This window comes from Phalacrocorax aristotelis, chromosome 15 (genome assembly GCF_949628215.1).
Source record: "Phalacrocorax aristotelis chromosome 15, bGulAri2.1, whole genome shotgun sequence".
Lineage (NCBI taxonomy): Eukaryota > Metazoa > Chordata > Aves > Suliformes > Phalacrocoracidae > Phalacrocorax > Phalacrocorax aristotelis.
In genome coordinates this window covers 554464-576765 of record NC_134290.1, presented here as the reverse complement: position 1 = coordinate 576765, position 22302 = coordinate 554464, and the positions used below count along the sequence as shown (strand labels likewise).

The window sequence follows — 22302 nt, the reverse complement described above, 5'->3', positions numbered from 1 at the left end:
CCGCCCGGCGCGGGGATGTCGTCACAGTGGCGCGCCGGGCGAGGGCGGTGACGTAACGGGCCGCGCCGGCGCCGAGCGCGGGAGGAGGCGGCAGAGGGGGGACTGGTGGTGGGAGGCCTCCGCGGCGGTTCGTGGGGACCGGCGGCCGGGGAGAGGCGGCATGGCCGGCCCGCACCTGCAGCAGCCCAGCTTCCTGCTGGTGGGTGGGGAGCGGCGGGCGGGCGGGCGCCGGGCTGGGCCGGGCCGGGCCGGGCCGGGCCGTCCCGTCCCGTCCCGCCTCGGTTGGGCTTACGGTTTCTGGTTAACTGTCAGCTTTGTTACGTCCCTGCGAAGTTACGAGGTCGGCCGGTGTAACTTCAGCCGTATCAATAGAAATGCTGTACCAGAGGAGCGGCGTAATTCAGGGATTTTTACTTTATGGCCGTGACAAATGTTGTCCTTTCTGGCAACGGTGATCTGATTTGCCTTGTGATTTGTCACAGGCCACTCTGAAGGCGGATTGTATAAACAAATCTTTTGTTCAGAGATGCCACGATCTGGAGACGGTCATTGAGGAGTTTCCTGCCAAGGTGAGTGGTCGCTGCCTTTTCAGAAACTCACTGCCTGGCATATTTCAGGGGAACTTTTGTTTTTCATATTACTATTTTCTTTGTTCCTATTTCTCCTATCAAGAGTTTTGAGGACCGCAGGTGAAACAGTGCAAATCCAGTGTTTCCCAAGAGTTAAAAACCTTTTCTAGTCATTAAGATTGTTTCAGTTGACTGCACTTCATTAGTACCTGTCAGACTCAGTTTACAAGGAAAACTAGTTTTAAAATGTGACAAATAATTGCACCTGATGGTGATGAGTATTGCTGGAACTTTAGCAGGATCCAAAATGAGGATAGATTTCTGGTAATTGCCATACTGTAATGTATTCCTTTGAATAGAAGCTCTGCCCAGAGATAATCCAGGAATGGTCATTAATAGCTGGCAGACAGCATCTTTGTGCGTTCTAGTACATGCAATGGAGATTGTTCAAGTGAGGAGTTGTACATGTTAATTATTTGTCTGTTTTCCTTGAAGGAACTGCATGGAATCTTCCCATGGTTGGTGGAGAGCATTTTTGGTAGCCTGGATGGCATCATCATAGGCTGGAATCTTCGCTGTTTGCAAGGAAGGACAAATCCTAATGAATATTCTGTGGCTTTGGATTTCCTGGATCCTAGGTAAACTCATTTGTTTCAGCACAGATTAAAAAAATGCGTGGTGAGCAAATAACCAGTGCTTGACCTTCTTCCATTGTGCAAACATAAGCTCACAAAAGTGAGACAGGAGAGGGTGCTTATCATGGATTTTCTTTCTCATGCTTGTTCACAGTGGCCCAATGATGAAGCTGGTTTACAAGCTCCAGGCAGAAGAGTACAGATATGATTTCCCAGTCTCATATCTTCCAGTGAGTAACTGAAAGATTTGTAAGAAGAGAATGTAGGTGTTGTTGCAGCTACTGAAACTTGGCATGCACTGTATAGGGATGGTTCAATATAGGCCAAGGTACAGCCTCAGTTCTGCAGGTTTAGAGCATACCTGTTTCTTTAAACAGGTGCTAGAGGAGGAGAGTTCCCAGCTGTAAACTTTGTAGGAGATGGTGGTTGTCAGCAACTAGATGTTTGTGCTGTTCAGCCAAGAAAGCTGCACTATGATTCTTATCCTGTCCCCAGAGAAATGCATGTACTTTATCTTGGTTACGTTGCAGGATTGAAAATAGTTTTCCAGGCTCATCAGAGAAGTGCCTTCCCTAGCTGTGCTTTGCGCCCATGTGTTTGAAGACTAACTGCTGGCCTGGATATGAAATATGACATTTCAAACAAAAATGTTTATCTGCTGAGGCATTTCACTATGTTTCTTCCATTGCTACTAGCTAGCTGCTATCTAGAAATTGATTCAGATAGTTCTGCAGTCTTTAACGAAAGGAAACATCGTTTAAGTATATAGTAATTGCTGGTCCACAGCAGAGTTACCCTAACAAAGCCATCAGGCAAACACCAGTCCTTCACTGCTCCCAATCCGACTGGGAAAGTCTTGGTGAAGTCTTTTTTTTTTTTTTTTTCTCCTTATAGTGAATACTCATTTTCAGTGAGAAAGTTGGCAGTTGTCTAAAGAGTATGCATTTGAACAAGGAATCCTGCAATGCAGTAAGAACCCGCTGAGCTGAATGTAGATATGATCCCAGGATGCTGGAACGCAGCGCGTCTTCAATATCTGAAAACATACTCTGCAAGTATGCTTAGTAGCCTGATTAGTGTTTCATTACTTTGTCTTTCAGGGCCCCGTGAAGGCTTCAATACAAGAGCAAGTCCTACCTGAATGCTCTTTATACCACAACAAAGTCCAGTTTCCTTCACCTGGTGGTTTAGGTTTGAATTTGGCTCTTAGTATCCTTTTAATAGTTGGATATTTAATTCCTTTAAATGTCTAAAACTGAGACATTACGAAGCATTTCTGTTGTGTGTGTATTATGCGCCTGTGGTAAATCACTGTCGTGCTGAAGATTTTGGGCTGATTAGGAATGTTTAGATTCCAATGAAAAATAGATTTGTCCTCCTTGTATAAACCCTTGCGGGGAAATTTTTGGCCTTACTCAGGTCAACCACAAAATTCCCAGTGATTTCAGTAGAGCCCATATTTCACAATTTTTCTTTTCATAGTTTATGTAGTATGATAGAAAAAGCGGTGTGTTAACTTTGCAGCTATTATACTTGTTGGAAGAAGTTTAGCTGCAGCTGCACTGGTTTCAGTTTGAGATAGTCAAATGTGCTAAGATGAGTAATGTGAATGCACTTTGCCACACAGAGAAAACCTCTATTACTAACGTTTCAAGTCAGTTGGAAAGCTCTTGCTGAATTTGCTGTTAAACTCTAGCAAGTTAATTTAGCATTGACAAAATAGAAGTTTAATGTCTAGTCGGCATCCCCAGATATCTGACAGCTGTACCTGTTTTTTATTATCTGATCCTTGACTCTGTTCTTCCAGATCCATTTGAATATTACATGTTTTACTTTGCAATTAGTTTGATTACACAGAAGGTAAGTACCTTTTGCAATTTTTCCCTGAAAATAGTATTAGCCTTTCTTCACAATGCTTTAAGAGCCTGCTGAGATGCTGTCCAGCTAAACTAACAGCAGTTTTATCTGTACTTTTAGAATTTGTTATTGCTTTGGTTCAGTTGATGATGTAAGACTGGATAATAAACAAAATACCCGCCTTAGATATACCAGTGAGCAGACTGTCCAACAATAGCCAGCACAGAGCAGGCAGTGGATTCTAAATGGATTTCCTGCCCCTCTATCCGATAACACCATTTATAGAGTCATAACCACAGCTTTGTGCTATGGTGCCTGGTTATTTGGTTGCTTCTCCTGTTGTTGACCATGCTATGTAACACTGCACTCTTCTCACACTTGGTTACATTCACCACTACAGCAATAGTTCTCTTACAGTTAGTCACTTTACCTTTGCTCTGAAGTGTCTTTGTTGTCAGTTCTCCCTCTATAACCACTGGGCTTCTGCTTATTTAGGCTAAGCGGGTCTGGCTGTGTAGCAGACACTCCCTAGCAGTGGCTTAGAGTAACAGTATGTAACTGCAGGTATCTCCTGCATGTCTGTTTCAGAACTCGCCTGTCACCCATCACGTCAGCCCTTCCAACAGTGCTTATTTCATCTTGGTAGACACCTACCTGAAGTGTTTCCTACCCACAGAAGGAAGCGTCCTTCCTCCACCTTCTTCAAATCCCGGGGGAGCCATCCCTTCCCCAACGCCCAGGTAATGACTGCAGTGCCAGAGGGAAATTGTGGGAACAGCGCTTACAAAATATGGCTTGTTGGAACGAAACCTCCAACAAGTAGAAAACACCTCCCCTCGTTATGATCTGTATGTACTTATTATATAATTAGAAAAATTAAGTAGATTTATGTTAAATTAATTTTACCATAAAGGTTTCATTTGAAAGTCTGAAGGGTAGCTATTGGAGCAGAAAAGGCACGTACAAGCATGCCGTGTCGTTGTGACAGACTGATAGCGCTAATAGGCATCTTAGTTCATAACTTCCTGATCTAAAAAGCCAAGACACGTATTAGTAATCAAATCATATAATGCGTCACTGCATTTCAGGTGACTTTTTGCGTGGTAATAGATCAAGCTATTTAGCCACAACTAGAAGGAAGAGGATGAAAGTTTTTTGACCGCTTCCTGAAGTTCTGTATGTCTATATGATAATGACATAAAAACAAACCCACGAAGTTGAAGTGAAAATTCTCCAGTACAAGCACCCAGGCTTTTGTTCTTTGTAATAGTTAAGCTTGTGAAAGTCCACATTTTTAAATTTGGTTTTTCTACTCAAATTTTTAAAGTTTATCAATATTAGCAATTTTATACAAATGTAGAAATAAATAGGCATTATATTTTATATAACTGCATTTTTAAAGTGTTTCAAGAATCGGTTTCCATGGTCTGTTGAGCCTTAGCATATCCTTAGGAACATACAGATCAGGTGAATAAGGGAGGCAGAGTGAAAGAAAACAAACTGAATAGGAGAGAATAAAAACTCATGTCTTGTTGAACATAACATCAGGTCTGTGTAAAGCTGGTTCAATGCAGTATGAACAGTGATGCAGTGTTTGTTCATAGTCAAGGTGACTAATAACATGTTGCAAAAGTTTGAAATGTGTAATCAACTATGCAGTTTTACTTCTTAAAGACTGTTTTCCAATTTATAAACCGGTGATTAAAAGCAATGACGTATTTCCCTGTACTGAGGCTACTGACTTCAGTACTTCCATTCATTTGCCTTTAAAGGTCTCCAGCGGTGCCTTTCACTTCCTACGGCATGCATCATACCAGCTTGCTCAAACGGCACATTGCCCATCAGCCCTCTGTCAATGCTGACCCAGCTTCCCAGGAGATCTGGAGATCAGAAACACTGCTTCAGGTAAGCTGGATTTAAGGAAGAAAACACACCACAAAATTTTCTGCTGCTAAACAGAGGAATCTCATCTTTTCAAACCAGAGACAGTTATGCCATTTTGCTTTAGCTTGTTTTTGGAATTGAGCAGTGCAGCTGTTGTGTTCTGTCAGTGATACAAAGAACCTTTGTGAAACAAGTTATAATTTAGAAAGGCACTTAGTATCTTTTCTTTAGACTACATATCTAACAACAGATCCTAAGCATTTGAGTATTTTTTCCCAGAAGTTTCTAAACCTGATTTATTTCTTTTTTTCTGGGTTTTTTTTTTTTTAAATCTTACATCAATTTTATGCTCTAAGCAAAAGTTAAGCACAGAGAAGTTGGTTCTGTTCACCACCAACAGAAGGGAAAGGGGAATCTGGACTTAACAGTTGTTCTGAAACAAGTTCCTACCATGTCACTGAACTGAATTATCGATGCTTAGCAGGTGCTAAGTGTGCCAGCTCAGTCATTTGCATTGACATGCCAATAACCTGAAACGTCTCTGAGTAGGTGCCTGTCTATTTACAAGTACAGCTTACTTTTCAAATTATATGCTACGGTCTTCCCTTTTATGGAGCTTGTGGCTGAGAAGTCCTGGATTATTTCTCTTTTCCTAGCTGAGAAAATATTTGTTTTGCAGATCTTTGTTGAAATGTGGCTTCATCATTATTCACTGGAAATGTATCAGAAAATGCAGTCCCCTCATGTCAAGGTAATAGTTTGTACTTCATGAGCGTCATCTGATGGTTGACCTCTTATCTTGGGGTAAATCTCCTGTCCCATGAAGAATTTTTTTGGTGTATTGGTCCATATGAAAGAAATAACTTACATGAGTATCTAAGCGATTGTGTCAAAATTGCTAATTCAGTTATGAAGAACATTGTGAATAAGCGTGTCATCCAGATTTGCCTTCATTGCAGAAGTTGTGTTGTTTTCGTTTTGTTTTTTTGTAAGAGACAAGTTTGTGGGATGGTCACAACAATCTGAACACCGATAATCAAACTGCTAACGATGGGGAAGATGCCACTATAAAACCATTGTGTTAAATCCCACTGAGGCAACATGACTGCTCAAAGTACCTAAAATTGATTTCCAGCAGTGACAGCAACTGTTACTGAAATACCAATTAGTATTTTTCTAAGATCCGTAACGATTTTTTTGCATAAATCCAAATTAAAAGAGGAAATATTACTAAGCTGTCCTTCAGTGTTAAGTGAATAAGCCATTTTTGTTTCATATTCCAAAATATGCTTTTCACCATAATGGTGTCAGCTGCAGAGTTCAGAGTATCTTACAAGCTCTTGCTCACATAATACACTGTTTTAAGCAGTTTGTGGTGGCCTGTTCAGTAACAAACTACTGCATGTAAAACTAAGTAAGTGTTGGGGAGGCTAAGATCAAAGGCATCATAAATGTAAAGGGAATTTGAAGGAGAAAATGTTGATCCTCTGAATTCCCTGTGGGTCACAGTGGGACTTTCAAAGAAGAGAGAAATATAAACGCTACTCAGGATTTATTCCTGTGTGAAAGCAATATGGGAGTTGATTGACTGAGAAATCCTGATCCTTCACTCCACAGGCTATAAAATAACAAACTTACTTATATTTTGCTAGGGAAAAAAATTGGAGAGCAGAAGTGTGATGGGTTTTGTCTTTTAAGGCTGAGGTCAAAATGCAAACTCGCTATGTTGTAAAGTCTCCACTTGGGACTCCCAGCAGCATGGCTGTGCACCTGTGATGGAAAGGCTTTGCTTGAAGTACCTTTGGTCTGTCTGTCTGTCCAGTCTCTGTGCATCAAGCACTGTGGTCAGGCCAGAAATAATGATTGCTTTAAACTTCTCTCCTCTGTTCACCCTCTGTATTTCAGATGCTCTCTTCTAACACTAGGGAGCAGCAGTTACAGACAATGACTACCAATGTTATGGTGGAATAGGGCCTAGGTAGAGCTTAAAGTTCTCTGAAATCGTCACTTCAGGATCCTCCACAAGGTGTGTTGAGCCACAACTTGAGGCTGTAACTCCCTGATGGAATTTTATTTTCATCTTCAATAGAAAGTAATCATGGGCATGTAAAAGAGGAAGACTTTGCTCTTTGGGGGTTAGAGCACCCGAATAGGGAACTGGAATTCCCCATGACATCCATAAATGGACAAAGGATCCCTCCTGCAGGACTGAGGAAAGGTTCCAGATCAGCTGGGACAGGGCTGTTCATAAGCCTGTGATGCTTAACCTAAGCTTTGTATGGTCTCAGGGTGGGCTGAAGGAGAATAGTCTGCTTCATAGTTCCTCAAATGAGGAAGTAGAACATACAGAAATGCAAGTTTTGCTTTAACATAAGGGTTAAAGGGCTTGACTGGAAACCCACGATCACCCTAAACCTTATTGTTAAAATTATTAATAATTTTGCAGGTTCACTTGATTCCATTTAGCCTTCTGTGCCTTTCAAAGGAGGGGTAGCTAGTGGGGTAATCCCTGGATCTAGACCTGTTTGACCGTCAGTGACTTGGAATGGCTACATACCTGTATTGGAAGGTGGGATGAGGTTTCACAGATTGGCTCTTTCTTTGTCCAGCAGCCAGACTTGTTTGCTTTGATGGGCCAAGTCAGATCCCAGATATGTAACTTTCCTGTGAAGTGCCTCAAGGAATGATAGGTTTTCCTTAAACCTTATTAATGTCATCACAGACTTCTCAGTGCACTGAGAATGAACAGTAAATAACTTCTTTTGAGAAAATGTACTACTTTTCTACTTTACTGCTTTGATTTCTTTCTGGGTCTGGTGTGAACCTGAGGTTGATGCTATTTTGCTATGCTGAGTTTCACTGCTTTCTCCATTAATACAACTATTTTCCCTTTCTTTTACATTGTCTGTTTGCTTTTTGCTTCTTGGATGATCCAGAGCCCAAGCGTGCAGCATCTCTTTTCCTATTCTGTTCTGCAGTAGTCACAATGAACCCTTAATTTTGAAGTTTGATAAAACTTCATGAAAAACTTCCTGACCTTCCAATGCCAGGTGCCACAGACCCCAGCACTGCATGTGGAACACCTATTAGACTACAGGCTGTTGCGGATTCCTGTGGCACAGGAGTCAGTTATGAAGCAGACTATGTGTTTGAGCTGTTTGGGGAGCTTGCAGTAACAATCCTACCAGGCTTAGGCGTGTAAAACTAAATGATACCAAACTGGCACTAGAGGAGATTGGGTAGGGGCTGTTGAAAGACAGCAGAGGTGTGATTTGGAGAGTTAGTTTAGACGCTTCACAACAGTCATTGGGATCTGTGTAGTGTACATTTTTTGTTTTATGTTTTTTCATTAATTTCATACATGCGTGTCACTGGTGCTACAGTATCCTCCTCACCATCACATTGTCAAAGAATACTCTTTACTGTATTTCTCCAGGAAGGGATCTGGCTGAGGCTTGCAGAGATTTCAGTGTTAAGGCAAAATGTCTTTTGCATCAGCATATAACACTGTGTGCTAGGTATGTCTTTTGCCTTTTTATACATGTGATGTTTGCCTAATAGTAGAATTAATTTCCTCTTTTGAGGAAATTCACAAGAACTGCAGCCTTCCCAGAAGGCCTTTGAATAGAAAGAGAAGACAGAGGATTTCTCTGAACTGGAAACTTACTGGACAGGCTCAAAGGGATTATAAAAAGCCAAACTTTTTTTTTCTTCCTGCTCCTTGGGAGGAAGAAAGTATCAATTTTAGTTTCTTCCCAGTATACAAACCCTGCTTCTTCAGCAGCACAAGAAGAAATAACAAACTTTTCAAAATAGTATTAAAAAACCTTGCAGAATGTTGAATGCTTTTACTCGATTATTTAATAAAACACTGTCACAGTGTGTAAATCCTTGTGCCTGCAGTTTAGTTAACTTCTGAAATGGGGAGTTTATTTGGCAAAAGCTCCATATCCCCTACCAGCACTTGCTCTGGGGGCAGCAAGGAGAACCACCACAACCACAGTTGCTTAACAGCTATACTTCTTTGACACCTGCCTCCAGTGGTATTTCTGATTTGATAAAGGGTATGAGATACTATGGAATAAATCTACTGAACACAAGAAAGAGGAGGATACTGTGGCTGCAGTTGTTATTGTGATATTTTGTCCCTGACTGTATTTGTGATGTTCATTTTTTATCCCACACCCTTCTTCCTTGGGCTCATTCTCACTTTTTTTTTTTTTCTCTTGCTCTCTTCTCTCCTTTTTTCCCTCCCCCCCTTCCTTTTTGTTTCTGTTGTCTCAGCTGGAGGTTCTCCACTACCGACTCAGTATCTCCAGTAAACACCACGGTAGTCCTGCCCAATCCAGCTACCAGGCCCTCCACGCATACCAAGTACTATCATGTTTTCATTTTGTTTCCTTTTAAAAAATCTTGTTCCATCATATAATCTGCAAAGTGTATTGGTGCTAGCTATACAGCAGCTTTTGCTGCTAAGGTGTGGTTTTACAACTTCATTGAGAACACTGCATTGACATGTACTAAATTTTCAGTAAAAACAGATACTGAGAGGTTTTAGCAAAGGTCATGCCAATAGTTAAAATCTAGCATATTATGAGGACTAATTGAGAACTCAATCTTTAGAGATGCGTTCTTGTAATATATTGTAGAAAGAGTCTTACAAGCATAGCTGACACTTCTGACACCAAAACACTAGTCATTTAAGCAAACCTTGCATGGAAGAGAAGATCAGAATTCATGTGGCTGTCACCTAAAATTAAGGTAGGTAACACCTAGAGGTTTTTTAGCCAGTGAAATGTCATTGGATAGTTCTAAATTTGTGGTGGCAATGCCAGTTTGACTATCCTGTTTTGCAAAAGCATGAGTGGTACATTTGCAGATTGTTCAGGAAATGTGCATGCAAAAACATTCCTGTTGGAACAGATTGCTGATTCCTCTTTCCCTACTTCAGCTCTTTATTCATTGGGTCTTCATTTTGGGAAAGGGGAGGGCTGAGCATATGTACTATAAAGCTCTTCTTATACTATAAAGCTTTTTAGCACTACATGGAATTTTCCTGCTGTTTAATCCTTCATATTTTTATAAAGTGCTATGATATCTCAAGGTACTGCTTTGAAAGGAAAACAGGAACTACTACTTGTCTTTAAATCTATTTTACTATTATGCTTATCTAATGACTGTGTTAAGAATGGCACACATCCATCCTGTAGGCTAAGGTTTGACAACAAAAACACTTGTGAGGAAAAGTACTTTTTAAACCAGTAATTTCCATTGGTGCTGATCCAGGCTAAGAGGAAATTATAAGAATTGCTAAGTGGAAAAACTACTAGCATTACCTGAAACAATTTCTTGAAATAGGGGTACTGGTGGTTTTGTAAGTTCAAAAGGTACACTTGAGAAGAGCCTAGATGTTTGGTTTTTTTTTAAATTACACCCTTTCAAGGCCTATAGTAGAGTACTCAACCTCCTCTAATTGCTTTTGGAGGCCCTGATCTAAACTCCTAGGATGAAGTAACTTCTCAGAGTTCTACCCTCTTACATAAACCCTTCTGAGGACTATAGAAAACACGCTGATTTACCAAGAGCTGTAAAGAACACAAGACCAGCCTTCATTAGAACTGCTAACAGGTTATCCTCTATCTTTTAAGAGTCTCAGATCTGGCTGTACTACATGACTAGATCTATCATCAAGCCTTGATTCTTTTCCTGGAGTGAACTTTACAGTGTATTAAAAATCTTAAGAGATTGTAAAACATCAGTTTTGCCTCAGGCATTGCAGAGAAAGGACACACACAGAGCGCCCCCAGCATGGGAACTACTGTTGAATAGATTTAAGAAGTGGAAGCTTTTTGTATAAAAATGTCTGTCAGTCCCCTAGAGTCATATTCAGAGTCTTACCTCTGCATGGCTGCATTTGGCATCCTGGAAATGTCTGGCAGCTATTGTGTAATATGCTCTTCCAGCATCTTCCGTTATACTTGCAGGTGTAACTTTTGTTTCATCAACATTCTTCTCAACTTTCGAGAAACATGAGAGATGTGAAACTTAGAATACAAGTGATACCTTAAAATCTGCATTCAGTAGTGGATTGAGATCAGTTCACTACTCTTAAAGCAGATTACAGTAGCAAAGGAGTAAGTGCTTTGTCCCCAGATCCTGCAGCAGGCCAGCTCTGGCGCTGGGCACCCAGGAGGACTAGCTCTTCTTTTACCTCATTCATCTCACTGCCATATCATGCACTCGCTTATTTATTAGTAACATCACTGTGGCTCACCATCACTCCTTGTGCTACTCCCACCCAGGCTACTTCTACCCACAGTAGTGCTAGAAGCAACAGCATCACAGGAGTAGAAGCAGGTCTTATGGTAACTCTTTCTAGGAATATTCTTATAAGGCAGATGAGTACCAGCGTAGGAAGGAGAACTCAGTAAAGCCAGCCAAGGGGATAAACAGGATCTGGTCTGCTGTCCACAGCAATGAACCTGTAACCATAATGAAAGACTGAATAGTCTTTTTTCAGAAAGGAGTAAGTCAAAATCTACAAGTTATTCTGTTCTTTAATGCTAGCCTGAGGCTCAGTGAAGTAGAGTACTGTAGATACTTTTTCTTACAATCACATTATCGAAAATACGCTACTGTTTCTTAGTGAATTGATGGCAGAAGATTGATGGAGCTTGTCCTGGGGTGCAAGATTGTCTAAAATCAGGTGGCACCAAACTACGGTGAAGAACCTAGAAGGAAGAGAGCCTTTCTTGTATTTCAGTTTCTGATCTGAGAATATAATTTTCCTGAATTATCTCCTGGAACCATTTAGCATATGGTACTCATCTTCCTCTCTTGCTTTGAATCTAGGAGTCATTTAAGCCCACTGAAGAGCACGTGCTAGTGGTAAGACTGCTTGTGAAACATCTGCATGCTTTCAGCAACAGCCTGAAACCAGAGCCTCTCTCCCCTTCAGCCCACTCCCACACAGCCAGCCCACTGGAGGAGTTTAAAAGGTAGGTACATGAGCAGCCCGTCTCCAAAACATATAGGGCTTCTCCCTGAAAAGCTCTTTCTCTGAGAGCTACTGGATTATGTTTCTCACATCCACTAGATAGAGGGGCAGCTTCAGGAGAGGGGGATGTCTTGCTATTACATTCGTCTATATCTTGGTACAAGTCAGAAAAAAGAAAATGCTACCAGAGAATTCTGGCACAGGTTAGTGGATAATTTTATATTTCTCTATTTTGAGTTGAAATTCAATGGCCAGAAGTAGCTTCAGTTAAGGAAGAAGTAGTTTGGGTTTGTATTTACATTTGTGGAAGTGTGTTGGGTTGTCAGTTGGTTGGGTGTTTTTTGTTCTTAAAATTTGCTGCTGGTTTATACATGTGACTGTCTTTGAATCTGTTTGCAGGGTTGTAATTCCTCGGTTTGTCCAGGAGAAACTTTATATCTTTCTGCAACACTGTTTTGGACACTGGCCTCTGGACGCCTCTTTCAGAGCAGTATGTACCTGCTTCTCTTTCTAAATCCGTACTCAACAGAACTAGTAATCAGTTATTGCTGTTTAACAGCTATTTCTTGGTCTTTAAATTTTTTTTTTCCTAGAGCAGTGAAATTCTTTATATAACATGTACATCTAGTGTTAGAGAAAGAGTGCCAATTAGACATAAGGAGGAAGTTGAATAGGTCTTGGTGGGAATTACTACAGGTTGTTGGCTCGTTTTCCTGACACTGAAAATGGCTGGTGATTGAAAAGTAGGTGTTACTCTTAAAACAGATACTTATAGGTCCTCATTTCTTAATATCTTATCCAATATAATAGGTCATAAACAAAAGTAATACAATATTAATTTATGATAGCAAGATACTGCAAATATTACCTCCTGCAAGCAGGAAAAGAACTACATCAGACCATGACTCTTGGTAATCAACAGAGGTGTTTAAAAATGCAGAATGTAATAGGCATAGGTCTTGCTCGCTAGACCTATAGTTAGCTACACTGCAGTGTTTGAGGTACACATGTAAGGCAGAATCTCAGAAGAAATGTTTATAGATGCCATGGCAAACCTATTCTTGGCTTCAGTGCAATCAGGACCCCACTGGGTTTCCTCAGGGTGGTGGGCAGGTCTATGCAGAAGACAAGAGCTGAAATGATATTAATGTAGCATCTTGTTTACTTACTTCAATAGAGATTCAGTGAACACTGTCAGAGCTGTTAAATGCACCTTAAATCATAGAATCATTAGGGTTGGAAAAGACCTCTAGGATCATCAAGTCCGACTATGAACCCAACACCACGCGGCCTCCTAAACTGTGTCCCAAATTGTTCCCAGGTTCCTGAAGTCCCTGAAGAAACATAGCCACCCACTAAGTTTTCTTCTTCTGAGGTAGCTGTATGAGTGCCATCTCATTTGGGTATTACAGAAAATCAAGATTGGTCCTAACACGCTTGCTTTTTTCAGTTCTTTTTCAAGGATACTCAGATTACTAGAGAGTGCTTTATTCCTAAAAACTTTTAGGTATCATTAAGATAATATTCACTGGGTTTTTAAAAAAACAAACAAATAACTCTGTCTTCCTTTCCAAAAAGCATTGATGCTCATGTGTTTTTACATGCAATTTTGCTTAGGTTCTTGAGATGTGGTTAAGTTACTTGCAGCCTTGGAGGTATGCTCCGGAAAAGCCCCCACAAAATGCAGAGCCCTTGCCTCGCAGCGTGTCAGAGAAATGGTAAGGAGGGAAGCAGCTGTGAGTAATCGGAACCAAACCTCAAGTTTATGCAGATCCTGAGTAAAACAGCAGGATTTCGAGAACCATCCACCAACCTGAATTAGCTTTCTGTACAAGATTAGAGATTATTTCATAGAACACAAGCCTTTTTTTTTTTTTTTAAGAAGGATTTTCTTTTGTCTCAGTGCAAGTAGACCAGAGACAGTATAAAACATTCCCTTAATGACTTGTTTGGCAGAAGACAAAATGACAGCTATATAACCAGCTGTACTCACAAATCGTGTACTCACTTTGACAGGGCCACCTTCATTCAAGAAAACCTACTCATGTATACTAAGCTGTTCGTAGGATTTCTGAACAGAGCTCTACGAACAGACTTGGTCAGTCCAAAGAATGCTCTCATGGTGTTCCGAGTAGCCAAGGTCTTTGCTCAGCCCAATCTAGCTGAAATGATCCTGAAAGGTAAATAGATATTTTGACATCTTATGCTGTTCTGTCTCAATCTTTCTTCACAATGGCTACATCTTACCTCAGAAGCACTGAGGTGAATAGATTTACTCTCCCATTGTGCACATGCTTTTTTGCCATTCGGAAATCTGCGTGTCTGCATTAATGTTGGTCATATTGGTTTAATATGTCTGTAGTTCTTTTCTAACCGCCATCATTGAGATTTCATTCCACAATTTTTCTTTAAAGAACACAGTATTGTGTTTACAATAAAGTCAGTTTTTCTTACACTTGTCTTACTAGATTATTTACCTCAGGATTAAAGTTTCTTTTATCTCTAAAAGTCTCTATACTTAGCAAAATAGCTAGTCAGCTAGTCCTGTATGCACTTCAGGATAATTAGTATACAGTAAATTTGGGAGAGGCAATATTTGACAGGTATCAATGTCTGAAGCGTCTTGATTCTCCACGGCCTTCGTTGAAAAAAGTTACAGGCTTAAAATGCTGTCTGTATGCTCTGCACGCAGACAGCGCACTCTGACATTTCTGCTGTGGGTGGAGAGAATTGGATTCAGAAAATGTAGTTAAGGCCTGTTTCCCCCTAAAACTACCTGCCTATCTGAAAGCAAGTTGCTAAGCAGCCTTAAGGTGCTTTGTAGCTAGACCTTCCCCAGGCAAAACCAGGAGTATTATATAACCGTCTTCACTACTTCTTTCATATTCTAGGAGAACAGTTATTCCTGGAGCCAGAACTTGTTATTCCCCATCGTCAACATCGACTTTTTATGACCCCCCCATTTGGCGGGAGCTTCTTCTCATCATGGCCTCCAACTATTACAGATGCCTCATTTAAGGTGAAGAGTCATGTTTACAGCCTGGAAGGACAGGACTTCCAATATAAACAGATGTTTGGCACAGAAGTCAGGAATTTGGTAAGCAACAAGTTTCTTGTCACATGTCTTTCTACTTTGACAGGTATTTTCTCAGTGCTGAGCATCCATATTATGAGAAGTTAGGAGCGGAAAACTTCACGCCCTGCACTACTGTATAATTAAGTTTGCTGATGGTGACTTCTGAAACCTGAGGGGTCTCAATCCAGCACAGCTGTAAAAGTCTGCTTGCTCTTTGCTAAATACGAAGTTAATGTAACAGCTTGCTGCCTTGGAGTAGTATATTGCAAGCATTTCCTCTCAGACATGCTTACTGTATTGATTAGTATCCAATAGCAAGTTAGGTAAAAATGGGAAAAAAAGCAGCTGAAAAGCCTGAGAGGCACTCAAGTTTCTTAAATGCTTCAACAGCAAAGAACTACCGTTGCCCTATTGGAAAGGTATCTAATAGTCTTAGCACAAGTCCATATGAGCTAAGAGAGTGAGTTTGCTGGATTTACTCTCAACTGCCAGGTATGTAGGCACAGTTTTATCCATGCATTGATGCCTAGCAGTCCTTTACGTTTGTCCAATACAATTAACTCTTTTTGTTTTAGGTGTTAAAACTGGCTCAGTTAATTTGTCAGGCGCAGCAGACAGCAAAATCCATATCAGACCATTCTGCAGAGACAACGGCTAGCCAGTCCTTCTTTTCATGGTTCAGATTTACACCATCTGAGATGAATGGTTCCTACACAGGCAATGATCTTGATGAAATTGGGCAAGACAGCATCAAAAAATCAGATGAATATTTAGAGAAGGCACTAGAATACCTGTGCCAAATCTTCAAGGTACGTAACATCTTTCTAAGAGCTTCCCCTATGTGGCAGTGTGAACAAGCGTCAGGATTCGTCAAATATACTTCTGTCACTCTTGTACTACGTGGGGTCACAAAGCCATCCGGAGACCCTGCCAGCAAACTTTGTTGTAAGCGTCTTTTAGGCTTGACTTTACCTGACCACTTCAAAACCACTTTCAGTACAGATAGAATGAGATGCTCTGAATTTCTAAATATTAGGCCCACTTTGTTTCAAGTGACCACTCTTTTGGACTATAGTTTATACCAAACCTGTCTCCTTATTTGTGCCTGTTCTCATGCTTACAAACAGGAAAGACATGGTTTAAATTTTAATAACAGTCCAGTATCTTCTAAATGTAAAGAGCTATAAAAATACAACCTATAACTGCAGCTATAGATGAATGGATGAACTAGACGTAGGCTGTTTCTTTGGTTAAACTTAAAAGAACAGATTAATTTCTCTGTCAGACAGACTCCCTTATACAGAATTGACCTAGGAGAAGACAGCTCTTTGACAGCTCTCAAGGATTAAAGGACACAGAAAACAGAACAGCTCTTCTGGCTTTGATGAGCACAGACAAGAAATCTGGGGACTTACCTCCCTTTTAATGTCTAACCAAAGGGCTATTAAGCAGTTCTTTGTATCTGTGCCAGCTGTCAAAGGCTTCCACTACTAAGGAGTTTGTGAAGGGAGAAGGAAATGAAACAGAAGAACAGGGTAGATCAAACACACACTTTAGAACTGTGTTATTCCTGAACAGCTGAATGAAGCCCAGCTGACCCAGATGATGATGAAGTGTGGGACAGCTCAAGACGAGAATGGAAAAAAACAGCTTCCAGACTGCATTGAAAGTGAGGATGGCCTCATTCTTACACCCCTTGGCAGGTACCAGGTGAGAGAAGAAAGATTACATATAGCCACCCTAGACTGTTCTTGAAAAAAACAAGTTGCCCTTCCACATCAACAAAAGTGCAATGTATCTGGGGCTAAGAGAGGTGCCCATATAAAGGTGTGTCAGATGGGAGCTACAAGATAAGGGGTTTGTTTCCCTGTTTCTAGATCATAAACGGCTTACGCAGATTTGAGGTGCAGTATCACGGAGACACTGAGCTTCAGCCCATCCGAAGCTACGAAAATGCCACTCTTGTCCGCCTCCTATTTCGTCTGTCCTCAGTGCTTAATGAAAGGGTAAGTATAGCATTGCCTCCTTTTATAAGTTCCACTGCAAATTCATCTTCTCCACTGCACCTGCACGTATATGACACTTGGTTTGTTCTTGCTCTGTCTCCTTTATTGTGGTCTAGATGGGTATTTCCTCATAGTATCAGGCCTGCTTCAGTACCTGTCATTCCGCTTTTTCTACACAAAATAATAATAAGTAACATTAAGTATATTTTTTATGCTTGATGAACAAAGGGACTATCATTCAGAATGAATGTCTCTAAAACAGGAAAGGCAAATTCTTTTCTCCTATACATAAGATAGATAAAAGATAAGTCTGCACTAAAGCAGTTCTTCTATTTAAAAGTGTATTTTGAGTCTTTTTTTCCCCCTCTATTTCCTCTAATCCTCATCCTGTAAATGAAGAAAATTGAAAAATAAGTTACACTTACTTGATGACAGTAGTTGCAGTAGAATAGTAATGGTTAAACTTTTCTTTCCTCAGTTTGCTGATCAGATGGATGTGCTTTGCTCCAGGGAAGATTTTGTTGGCAGACTTTGTCGTTATCATCTTACCAACCCCCACCTCATACAGAAAATCAGGTATAGTCCCATGGTGAGGGACAGAACAAGCCAAAACTGGGGACCAAGAATCAGTCTGAGGTTTCTGGCTAGCTACAGGACTCTCATTTCTTTGCTGATGATCTACTTCATTGCATCCTGGTTTTACATTGGGCCAGTGGGCTGCACGTTCATTATCCTGATCGGATATTTTCTTTATGCTGTAATAATGACTTTTTTCTCTGAAGGATGGAAACCACATGAACACTAGCTTCCTTCTTTCAGCTTACACTTATAAAAATAAATGTTTTAAGGATGAGCATGGGATTCAATTACTAAAATGTCTGAATGATCATATAAAGTCTTCCTAAAGTATTTTTTAATATTAAAGTTGAGTTTTATGAACAACGATATGGTCTTGTGGACTGGGGATAATGTAGATCTTATTTTTTATAAAAGTGTTTCTATGGAATCCAGTGAAATTTTTTGAGGGGGAAGAATGAGCCATTGGTATTTATAATCCTGAAATGACCCATGCCATATGTATAAACATTTTTTATTCAGCAATATCTGCATTGAAGTCTCTTATGCTGTTCTAAAGCAAGAATTAGCTATAGGACTTACCCATTACTCTTACAGCATCAAAAAGAGCAGCGTATCAAGAAATTTATAGGAAGTTGTACTGATAGGAAAAAAAAAAAGGGACATGGCAACAAGAGCAGTATCTCAGCCCAGCATGGGCTTAAACCTCCTCTTCCCTGCCTGAGGCCTCTCCAGTCCAGGCAGATTTGTGCCTTCTGCCTCAAGAAACCACTTCTCCACGTATTTGTACTTCTTCTGGAGCCACTGTGCTCAATGGGATATTAACACTTGCTTGTAAAAACAGAAGATACTGCTGTTTCCCCTATAACCTCACTGTAACTCCAACCTGGTAGTTTTGGTCAGCAGCTAGGCCCATTCCTCTCTTGGCATTCAAGAAATAGTTTGTTGTCCTCTCCCCAACATGAGAAGGGCAAGAAATCCTTTAAATCATTTACTAAGCAAATAACAGGAGCACCCACACACGCATTTAACATATTGATGGCAGCATGCCTGGAGTTAACCACCGCACAGCTCGGCTCCATCGCTGTCCCGCCCTGCCCTACTGCTACCTCAGCCAGGGCCACCCCACTGCCGCCACTGGGACAGGGCGCAGGAGCTGGCGGAGCCCCAGCACCCACTGCCCTGGGGCCACAGCTGCGGTGGAGGCCCTGGGGCAGGCCAAGGGCACCACAGGGGTGGGTAGGCAGCCAGCTCAGCTGAGCTCTGCCTCCCTGCAAGTGACCACAACAGGAATGTAATGGTGGTACTGGGGAGGGGGGCAGCAGCGGCTGTCACTCTCTGAACTTCCTTAAATGACACTATTTAAAAAAAAAGAAAAAAAGGTATTTTCCCCACTTAATTACAGTTCTTCATTATTCTCATTATTGATTAAACTCATAATGAATCAGGGATTGCTACGAAGGATGCCACATTTTCCTGTTGCTGCAGACAGGATGAATTAAAAAGTGCCAGAGCTTGCCCATCACCTTGTCATCAACACAACTGGAAGACTGAGCTTCAAGAAAGCCTTGAACACCAGTCACCTTTTCGTGCAGCATATCTTGACCCCAGAGGTGTTGACCTACGCTCAGTAACTCAGAGCTATACCTTCATCAGGAGCGCTCGGGTCAGCTCATACAAGAAAAAAAAAAATGGAATAGCCAAGGGTCATATAGTTTGATCTACAAAGATCACAAGCTCGTCTGAACTACCACCCAAACAGCAACAGCAGGTGAAGCGAAGCTGGATGCACGTTGTTAGCAGTGTAAACCACTGATACGCTAGTGCTGAGCATGAGCTACATTTTAAACTGGAGACAAAATGCATATGCTTTGCCTGAACTGGTTGGAACCACAGGGAAAGGAAAGAGGAAAGCAGTATTGCTGTAGCACCTGCTGCTGCAGTACAGCATTTTTAACAAGACATTTTACTCCTCACACCAAGCTGCTGAGATATACTGCCAGGCGCTTTACTCACCATAAGCTATAATGGGAAGGATTTTGGTCACGCACACAAAGCAAAAAAATTGCTTACTTTTTCCCAACGTTCTAGAGAGTAAGGGAGTCCCTTCAGGGTTACCACCTCCCAGGTCATGGTGTGTTGGTTGGTTGGTTTGGGGTTTTTATCACAAGCTCTGCTGTTGGCTAATATGAAACTCTGAAGTTCTGACACATAAACCACATACAGTGCTGAGAATGTTGTCGGGTGGATTTTATTTAACACTACAGTGGCAGAAATATTTCATGCTGTCCTCCAGAAGCAAGTCTATATGCTGCCTAGCAACTTCCATGATACTACTATATAAAAGGTTATGTTAGATACCTCCGTGTTATATCTCCAGTTTGTCATCAGAATACTTATCCCCCATGATGACACCAGAGTCAAACATTTGACTAAAAGAGAGTTCCTCTGTAAAAAGTGTGTCAGGTTTCTGGAGAGAACATGTTCAGCAACTGAAAAAAAATCTGTCCCTCAAAACAGCCCTAATCAAGGGTGGAGATCCCAAGCAGGTGTCTTATTAACAACATGGCACAACCTAGGGTACTAAACAATAAAAAGCAGGCATTTTCACAATCTATTTTGTGATTTCAAAACATCCTTATTTATTTCCCTGGGACTGAGGGGCTCTATTTTCCCAGCAGCCTGTTTCTGCCCTCAGGTGTGGCAAACAGCAGGCACAGCTGTGTCTGTTCCTGACCCTGCCTTCATTCTCACCCCTTCCTGCGATTGCCATTCTCTGAGCCACTTTTTTTATTAACACTGGATGTTCTTTAGGGCAATACACCAAGAGAAGCCTCAAAGAGCTGTCCTGATCAGGTCAGCTTCCAAAGGCAGCCAGTTGGAAAAACAACCACCAGTTTGTGCTCACTAGAAATATGCCACATTCGTGCACATGGGAGAGAGAACTAATCAAAGTGAAATGGGGTTCAGTAAAAAAACAGCTATAAGCTAAATGCAAATAAACATCCAAAACTACACTGTAGGAACCAAAGCATTCAGTATCATTAAAGTAAGCCTGCAATAAGCGGTTTTTGTGAACAAATCCACCACTCTGCTTGAGCCTTAGAGCTGCACGAGGGCTGGATCTCACCATGTTCCACCCAAGTATCAGATGAGGTATCTCCTACCTCCTAGTCACTGTCCCGCTGGGATGCTCCAGGTAATTGTCCTGCTCCAAGTTTGATTTGAGCAATTTGATACTTGAGGGTCTTGGCTTTGCAGATCTGTTTGCTTTAACTGCCACTCCAGACCACTGCCATAATCAGCTCCACAGTCACAGACCTTAGATCACAGTTTCTCTTTTATTTTCTGCAGATAACAAGATCACTACCTCATCTTCTCCAATGACCAGTTCAAATCTCTGTTCAGCATGTAAGACTGCTAAAAAAGGCACGAAATATCTTTGGGGTAGCAGAAATCTCAGAAGTTGGTCATCAGACAAGACATTTTACCATTTTGTTATGTGGCCCTATTACCATTTCTATTAGTTTTATCACGCACATTTTACTAATCATACTGACATCAAAGTGAACCATTTAGAAATGCATACAAAGCTAAATGTGGACTGCTGCTAATTCATGGAGCCTACAAAACCCACATTGTTTATGGTGAATAATGAGTTTTCCAGAAAAACAGCAGAAAGGTACTCTCTTTCTCAGTACATCTGAAATAATGTTTGGAAGACATCCACAAGAACAAAACCATTCCAGGAGACCGCCTAGCGAGGCAAATCAGGTAAGGAAATGCCGCTATAAATCTGCCTAATATTCTTGAACCAAGTTAGAATAGCTTATGTGGTACTTTAAAAAGGAAGGTTTTCAGGGTAAAGATTTTTTAATTAGTTTCCCTACCAATAAGTTTGCAGGATGCTAAGCGAAAGTCAGAGTTGCAATTTCTATAGCTAAAGGCCGTCCAGAACTTCTGAATCTAGAAAATGCTTCTGTAGAGGGTGGCATCTGGGTGTGGGGGTGCAGGAACATGACACAACACAAAAAACTATGGTCTGGGTATCCCGTCATTTACACTACCCAGCAAGCAACAGCATTACTGCCATTTCAGGTTTCAAGGATTTTTAAATCTTAATTTTATGTATGTTATATACCTATGCACACACGCAGCAAGTTTTAAACACGAACCATTCTCCTGTGTTTCAAGACTGCTCATCACATTTTTTAATAGCCCTAAACCAATGAAGAATAGACATTTGTCTTCAGATGAAGATTAACTTGTCCTATTAGATAATTTTTTGAGGCTACTGCAGTTAGAAAAGAATGCACTGATGAATAAAAGCCTAAAAGATTGACCAGGTTCAAGTTGGAGGTCAGTCCCCTCAACTGGAAAGCATTTCCCAGAGAATCAGGCTGTTTATTTTAGTACATTCTTTAGTATGGCAGCGCCCACATCCAAGCACTAATTGATACGACAATCTGCAAGACAGGTGACCGCTGCCTGACCAGAAGTGACAATAAATAACACAGAATAAAGGAAACAGCCAAGGACAGCTAGTTAGGGCCTTTCACTCTTATGACCTCTCTCCTCCAGCCGGAAAGGATTTGCTCACCTTTGACAACCAGTTTTAGCAATGGATCTCCAGTTCTCTTAAACACGTGATTAGAGCAAGGAATGTGTTCTACCATTTCTTCAAGTGGGTTGTTCCAAAGAT

General features: G+C 41.0%; 1 protein-coding gene across 2 annotated transcripts; it reads left to right on the top strand.

The window, feature by feature from the left end:
* The first annotated feature begins 46 nt into the window (after positions 1-46).
* SMPD4 (sphingomyelin phosphodiesterase 4) lies at positions 47-17969 on the top strand. 2 transcript variants are annotated; one of them, XM_075110540.1, is made up of 19 exons: positions 47-199; positions 483-569; positions 1065-1207; positions 1359-1434; positions 2305-2413; positions 3012-3064; positions 3650-3801; positions 4834-4966; positions 5625-5696; positions 9230-9319; positions 11798-11943; positions 12342-12432; positions 13560-13660; positions 13959-14122; positions 14834-15039; positions 15594-15827; positions 16597-16728; positions 16896-17024; positions 17503-17969. In XM_075110540.1, the coding sequence occupies exons 1-19, from the start codon at positions 161-163 to the stop codon at positions 17827-17829; spliced, it is 2484 nt and encodes an 827-aa protein (XP_074966641.1). In that variant the 5' UTR covers positions 47-160; the 3' UTR covers positions 17830-17969. The 2 variants fall into 2 exon arrangements, with proteins under 2 accessions (XP_074966641.1, XP_074966640.1); XM_075110539.1 differs by lacking the exon at positions 9230-9319 and having other exon boundaries at positions 56-199.
* Positions 17970-22302: the final 4333 nt, after the last annotated feature.